The sequence below is a fragment of the Homarus americanus genome, unplaced genomic scaffold (assembly GCF_018991925.1).
Source record: "Homarus americanus isolate GMGI-L3 unplaced genomic scaffold, GMGI_Hamer_2.0 scaffold7626, whole genome shotgun sequence".
Classification (NCBI taxonomy): domain Eukaryota; kingdom Metazoa; phylum Arthropoda; class Malacostraca; order Decapoda; family Nephropidae; genus Homarus; species Homarus americanus.
Window position 1 is genome coordinate 3985105 of NW_024718273.1, and position 7862 is coordinate 3992966.

General features: G+C 36.2%; 1 protein-coding gene across 6 annotated transcripts in view; it reads left to right on the top strand.

The window, feature by feature from the left end:
• Window positions 1-7862, top strand: part of LOC121859380 (deoxynucleoside triphosphate triphosphohydrolase SAMHD1-like) — a 49819-nt gene that overhangs the window by 33357 nt on the left and 8600 nt on the right. For 4 of the 6 annotated variants that reach the window (XM_042356164.1, XM_042356158.1, XM_042356160.1 and 1 more), the window contains 3 exons: window positions 372-446; window positions 1381-1564; window positions 7020-7208. In XM_042356164.1, coding sequence (XP_042212098.1) covers window positions 372-446; window positions 1381-1564; window positions 7020-7208 — 448 coding nt within the window. The remainder of the gene's footprint in view (window positions 1-371; window positions 447-1380; window positions 1565-7019; window positions 7209-7862) is intronic. The other 2 variants (XM_042356161.1, XM_042356163.1) reach the window with 1 other exon arrangement.

Sequence of the window (7862 nt, forward strand, 5' to 3'; positions counted from 1 at the left end):
GAACACAATAGTTAGTCACATGATATTTTGTACGTTCTTTTGATGATTGGAATTTGGAACACATCTCTACAATTTCTTGGTCACATGTTAAGACACCTGGATGTGGGCTTTGGGTGAAACTGTATTCCTGTGTCTTTAATAGTGGCAACTGCTTCCTCAGCTATTTTGGGACTGGTAACGACATTTCCTTTGCATCAAAACTTTAACAATACTCCTTCAGTAGAAATGCATCTTTGAACTTAATATTAACAGCATGATTGCTTATTATTTTTCCCCATTTTTATATCTCCAATTTCATCTTTTATAAGTATTCATTCATATGCCTGTTGAGGGGATTGTTTCAGCTTTAGTAAGATTGTCTCTTCATTCAGGTTCATCAAGACGCTTGGAACTTGTTTCTTTGTCTTTCCTGCTGCAGCACACAATCGCTTTGAGCACAGCCTTGGGTAAGGAGCTGTCTTGCTTTTTGAGTTCATATGTAAAATCATAAATAAACTTTAAGTTTACATTTCAGAAGAAGCCAAATACTGTATCACTTGATATTAAGGTAAGAGAACAAGTACTGTACTGAGAACAGGTTGTTTTTGTCACGGTGAGTCTGTGTCCTCATCAGTATAAAACTCACCACTCGGATGCTCCCCCATCCAAGATCTTACCAAGAGCAGACACAATAAACTCAGTCTTTTACTATTTATGTGCTTTATGATTCATAATTGTGTGTGTTTGTGTGTGTGCGTGCATGTGTGTGTGTGTGTGTGTGTGTGTGTGTGTGTATGAGATAAAAAGGGCTACAAATAGATAAATTTTATTCAAACCAACATAATAGCATTAAAACCAAAATCCCCCCAAATAAACTTTAAGCCCTTTTTTGTTTTACCAGTGGTATGTGGTAACCCTGGTTTTTCAAGGTCACTCTTTGGTGTTTATGGATTATTCTGTATTTACTTAAGTAGTTAGACACATTCAATTTCAATTGAGTGAAAAAGTGTTTGCTACAATCTTGATATCTTGGGTTTTGTTCAAAATCTCAATATGCTGTATGTACTCCTGAACATGCTGATTAAGGATCTGTTGTCTACAATTTGATATCTGTATAATTACTTGACCATATGACATCTCAAAGATTTTAATTATTACTTTTATAATGCTAATTACTCGCCACCTATGGTTTTTCTTTATTTCCACTTGGTGACAAGTTTGGAACCTTAATTATTTCCCATAAGTTACTCTTAATGAATTATCTACAAACTGGAATAACCACAATTCAGCCAGGGATGTTCATTAACTTGTGAATATTTGTGAATTTACTGTGGTGCATTATTATTCCTAGTTCCTATAACAATCTACTGATTTTATGCTTGATATATTCTTCTTCCCAAGGGTTTGTCATTTGGCTGGTGAGTTGATTGGTGCCATTAAGACCCGCCAGCCTGAGTTAAAGATCCAAGACGAGGATGTTTTGTGTGTTCAAATAGCTGGTCTGTGTCACGACCTGGGTCACGGCCCTTTCAGTCACCTCTGGGAAGAATTTGTTAATGAAGCTCGACCAGGGAAGAAGTGGAAGGTAATTATCCATGCAGGTTAATGGTCCATAATGAGGAGTTGGGTTTAGAGGATAATAATCATTAAGATATTTTGATGACTTTTCAACAAAATAATACAATGCTAATTTGTATTGGAGAGTAAAATTTTAGTGTGTTCCAATATTTGATCCCCAAAACTCTCCAATAGGCAGATATTTTATTATTATTATTATTATTATTATTATTATTATTATTATTATTACAGTTGTACCCCACTTAACGCGGTCAATTGAACCCAGAGGGTCCCGCGTTAAGTGAAATCCGCGTTAAGTGAACATCAGAACATATGGGATTAATTCCAATAGAAACCGGCCTGACCCCCAAACTCCACTTTTTGAAGGCACATACCTATGTTGTAGTAAAAATAACATCTTAATTTTATGATGGTACATGCACACAATTAATACTTAAGAGAAATACAGTCGCCAAGTTAATGTCCATTCAAATAATGGACTCAACTCCCTCCCTCTCTCACACTACACTCGCTGGCTCTTCCCTCTCAGAGAAATTTTTGGGGGAAAACCACTAAATTTTAATAAATAATACCTCAAACTAAAGTTAGGATAATACAATTGACATTGCTGGATTCCTTGTAAGACCAGGAATATTTTGAATATAAATGTCATATATTTTGCACAAAAGATAACATAGTTACCTAGAGAAAATTTTTTATCTAAAATTTGTATGTTTAATGCAAAATATATGATGTTTATATTCAAAATGATCACCAAATTATAAGAATTCCAGCAATGTAAATTATATTCTGACCGGGTAATTTGTATGAATTTTATGAGCTAAAACAAATATCTTCAGTTAATAAAAAAAAAAATAATCTTCACAACACTATCTGTCAATCAAAGTACCCCACCTTGCCTCCCCCCCTCTTCCAACCGCGCGGTCAGTCCCAACCCTCCCCCCCACCCCCCACCAATCCTCCCTTCCAGGGTTTTTAACATTTAGTATTAAATAATACCTCAGATTAAAGTTAGGATAATATAATTGACATTGCTGGATTCCTTGTAAGACCAGGAATATTTTGAATATAAATGTCATATATTTTGCACAAAAGATAACATAGTTAATTTGAGAAAATTTTTTATCTAAAATTTGTATGTCTAATGCAAAAATATGATGTTTATATTCAAAATGATCATCAAATTATAAGAATTCCAGCAATGTAAATTATATTCAGACCGGGTAATTTGTATGAATTTTATGAGCTAAAACAAATATCTTCAGTTAATAAAAAAAAAAATAATTCTTCACAGGGTAACAGATGGTCGGTCGGTCCCTCCCTCCCCCCCACCCCCCACCAACCGTCCCAAGGAGATGTGTGGGATAACCACTAAATTTTAATAAATAATACCTCAAACTAAAGTTAGGATAATATAATTGACATTGCTGGATTCCTTGTAAGACCAGGAATATTTTGAATATAAATGTCATATATTTTGCACAAAAGATAACATAGTTAATTTGAGAAAAATTTTTATCTAAAATTTGTATGTCTAATGCAAAAATATGATGTTTATATTCAAAATGATCACCAAATTATAAGAATTCCAGCAATGTAAATTATATTCTGGCCGGGTAATTTGTATGAATTTTATGAGCTAAAACAGGCAGTCAGGCAGGGTGGGGCAAATCTAAAAATAGCGTCTCGAGCCGGACACTCACCGCGTATATGTGGAAAAAATCCGTGTTAAGTGAAAGTTCAGCTCTGGCGAGGCACCGCGTATATGATAAAACGCGTTAAGTGAAACCGCGTTAGGCGGGGTAATACTGTATTATTATTATTACAGTCGACCCTCGTTAATTCGGACCCCTTTAATTTTTATTTCGGATAAATCGGACGCAATCTGAACTGTCCATATCAAATTTCTGGTTCTGGGATTGTTCCAGTTGCAATTTCAAATTCTGTGTCACTACTTAGAAATAACAAAGTCCCTGGTGCACTCTAAGATTAAGAGAAAACGGACGACTCAGGCATCCTGAAGTGAGAGAAAACGGACTCCTATGACGGGGCACTCAAATAAAGAGACATGGCTACATGTTTTGTGGACTAGCCACTGTACAGTATCCTTTTCATCACTTTGTAATAAACCTCGTTATGCCTATGTGTTTCTGATAATTATCATAACATTATATATTTATTTATTTAGCGGTTGTACAAACACAAGGCCTCACACATGCCATTCAGACTGACAGACTTGACAAGTTTTACCAACCATAAAGACAGTTGAAGCTTTAAACATCACTCACAATGGATCTTGAATATTCCAACTGTAATCAGACATACCTAAGTTGCCTCAACAATTGCAACCCCAGTTGCAATATCAAATTCTGTGTCACTACTAAGATATAACAGTCTCTGGTGCACTCTAAGATTAAGAGAAAACGGACGACTCAGGAGTGCTGAAGTGAGAGAAAATGGACTCCTATGACGGGGCACTCAAATAAACATACACATAGCTGTATAATGCAATATTAACCCCTAAATCGGTTAATTCGGACATATAAACTAGCGTTGCCCCCATTAGTCCGTTTTAACGAGGTTGACTGTATTATTATTATTATTATTATTATTATTATTATTATTATTATTATTATTATTATTATTATTATTATTATTATTATCATTATTATTATCATTATCAATATCATTATCAATATCAATATCAATATTGTGGGGTATGGGATATTTGGTTCACACTCAGGATGGAATGGAAGAAATACAATGTGCTCTCTATACATGTTGTATTGGATGTACAATGCAGCTTGGTGCTGGGAAGGCAGCATGGTTACAAGCGTGATGTAGAGAGAGCTGGTTGTGAGGATGCTCAGAGAAGGACAGCAGTGGGTCGCCATGCTCGCTGGCGGAGAGAGGACTCGCCAGGCAGGCGGAGAGGAGGGCGAGGGCACGCCAGGCGGCAGGAGGAGGTGTTGCTGGCTGGTTGGTGTAGGTGAAAAGAGAGGTCACCACGAGGTCAGGTCTTAAATAGCGGGGGGTGGCGTGGCTTAGTAGTTGACCCCCGCTCCGTGATGTATGGCGGCGCTGGTTGACCTGAACCACGAGGCATACACTGGGGAATTGGTGGGGTCGGCTACTCAGCGACAAACAGCGTTTGTAGGGGAAATTCGCTACAATATCATTATCATTATCATTACCATTACCATTATTATTATTAGAGCATTCCAGTTAATTCTGCAAAAAATATCTCTATTCCAGGCATGGGAACAAATTTCCCAGGATTGCATCATGTGCATTTCCAGAAAATTTTGAGAAAATCTTTCCATTCCAGGCATGGGAATGAATTTCTGAGAGATTGCATTAAGTTTCTGAAGCGGGTATGCGTGATGGGTGTACGAGTGGGAAGGCCCAGAGTGATCGTGAGCTATGAGTTATGGTTGGCCACTACTGTCATGTGGCGGCATGGAATCTCTATGATTGGCTGATGTATTTTGCAGCCTATCTCCTCAAAGTCTTGCATTGACACACTTACTTCATTGTCTGCTGCCATTGTACAAGCATGTTCGCTCACTCACTGCTGTTTTTGCATACGATCTGTTATTCATTACTGTACAGTACTATACATTTCTGTACTAGGATATAATTACCCAGAAATACTGTTAAAGCAGTGTTTAGATGTAAAAAGTGATTACAGTTATGTATACTGTACTGTACCCTACATTCAGTAAGTGTGAAAGTACCATATGTGCATCATACAATCCCTCCTTCACGGAGGGAGAGGAGAGTGGCAGTTCGCAACACCTGCTACGGGAGATGACAGTATGTATTGGCAAGTACAGTACAGTATAGTGTACAGTAGTACCCCGATTTACATGATCAATTGAACCCACAGGGTAACATGGAAAGTGAAAATCGGCGTGAAGTGAACAACAGAACATATGGGATTAATTCCAATAGAACTGGCCGACCCCCAAACTCCACTTTTTTGACACAATATCTATGTTGTTGTAAAAATAACATCTAAATTTTATGATGGTATGTCACACAATTAATATTTAAGAGAAATACAGTCACCAGTTAATCATTCAAATAATGGACTCAAATCCCCTCTTCCCAGCTCACTAGCTCCTACCTCTCTGATTAATGTTTGGGTGAAAACTCTAGTTTTAACATTTAGTAATAAATAATACCTCAGACTAAAGTTAGGATAATATAATTGACATTTCTGGATTCCTTGCAGGCCAGGGAATATTTTGAATGTAAACTTCATATATTTTGCACAATAGATAAAATATTTGCTTTGTGTAAACCAAATTATTACATTAGATCTAAAATTTGTATGTCTAATGCAAAATCCATAATGTTTATATTCAAAATGATCATCATATTGTAAGAATTCCAGCAATGTAAATTATATACTGGTTGAGTAATTTGTATGAATTTTATGAGCTAAAACAAATACCTTCAGTTAATAAAAAAAAAAAAAATATTCTTCACGACACTATCTGTCAATCAAAGTTCCCACTTGCCTCCCCCCTCCTCACACTCAAACCAGCTGGGTCAGACAGTCCCAACCTCCCCCACCTTCCCTCCTACCAGATAAATGTGTGGGTGAAAACTCCTAGATTTAACATTTAGTAATAAATAATACCTCAGACTAAAGTTAGATAATATAATTGACATTTCTGGATTCCATGCAGGTCAGGGAATATTTTGAATGTAAACTTCATATATTTTGCACAAAAAATAAAATATTTGCTGTGTAAAACTAAATTATTACTTTAGATCTAAAATTTGTATGTCTAATGCAAAATCCATGATGTTTGTATTCAAAATGATAATCATATTGTAAGAATTCCAGCAATGTAAATTATATTCTGGCCGGGTAATTTGTATGAATTTTATGAGCTAAAAAAAATAAATAAAATACTTCACCGCGTATATGAGTAGATGCACATGCGGAAAGTGAAAGTCTGGTTCTGGCAAGGCACCGTGTAAATGAGAAATCGCGGAAAGTGAAACCGTGTAAAGCGGGGTAATACTGTATCTGGTTAAAAAAAAATTTCATATACAATTTAGTTTATGTGTACAGTGGTGTTTGCATAAATAATTAAGCACTGCTCTGTGTCTGCTTGTGCAGGATGTCTAGGTTAGAATCTCTGAAAACTTTCCCCAGTACTTACCTCCCAAAATTCTGGGGATGTGCAATTTTTTTCTGGGGATGAAAAAATTTATTTCCAAATCTAAAAATCTCTAGATCTCAGAACTGCTCTTCACCAATTGTTCTGGCTAACTTGCTCTGTTGTCTCCCTCCTCCAACATCCTCCAGTTGGGGTAACTTGAGTATCAGTGAGGTATCTGTACATGCTGAACCATTGTGAACTTGTATGACATTTTTAAAAATGAATATCAATCTAATGACCAGGTTTAGGTTGAGCACTAAATTGTTTTTAATTCTTTTGCAGCATGAGGAGGCATCTGTAAAAATGTTTGATTATTTATTGGAAGTCAATAACCTTGATGATGAATTTGAGAAATATAAATTAGGAGATAAGGATAAGAAGTTTATCAGGGAACTCATCGGTGGTGCAAAGTCTGCAAATGGAATATGGCCATATGAAGGTTTAGGAAAGGAGAAAGCTTTTTTGTATGAGGTAAGAGACACGATCTTATGTAATCATTTGTCAAATATGTATTTACTGTGAAGAAAATAGCTGTAGAAAGTGTATTGAAAATTAAACTATGCATGTTCTATTTTAGAGCGAAGGTTATATGTCTTGTATAATGGGCACATAATGTTATCTGTGTCTGTTTATACTTCATACTATACACCAAAACTTCTTAACAAAAAACCTCAGCTTATTGCTAGAGATGTCTATATTAACCCTAAGGCCCCAATTGACATTCCAGAACGGCCGACTGGCGCACCAGTGACATTCCAGAACACTCGCCTTTTCCCGCCACTGTTTAAACCCCAGCGCGGGTTATCAGGTTCCCGTTTGACTATTTGCCTGTCACGCTACACCTCGGCCACAGGGAAGCTTCCTGAACATAATTATTTACTTTTATTTATTTTATTTTCATTGTTTGTCCATTTTATAATGTTGTATGAAAGTAATATTTCTAAAAGTAGTGTACAGTAAAACCTCGAATAACGACGGTAATGTGTCCTCCAATATTGCAGTATAAGGTGAATCGTCTTATCGTGAATCATTAATTACCATTAAAATAAAGCAATTATAATGATATGCTTTCCCAGGTGTGACCTTTTCATATCTTTTGTGTGGCTTTTTACCCTCTTTTCCCCG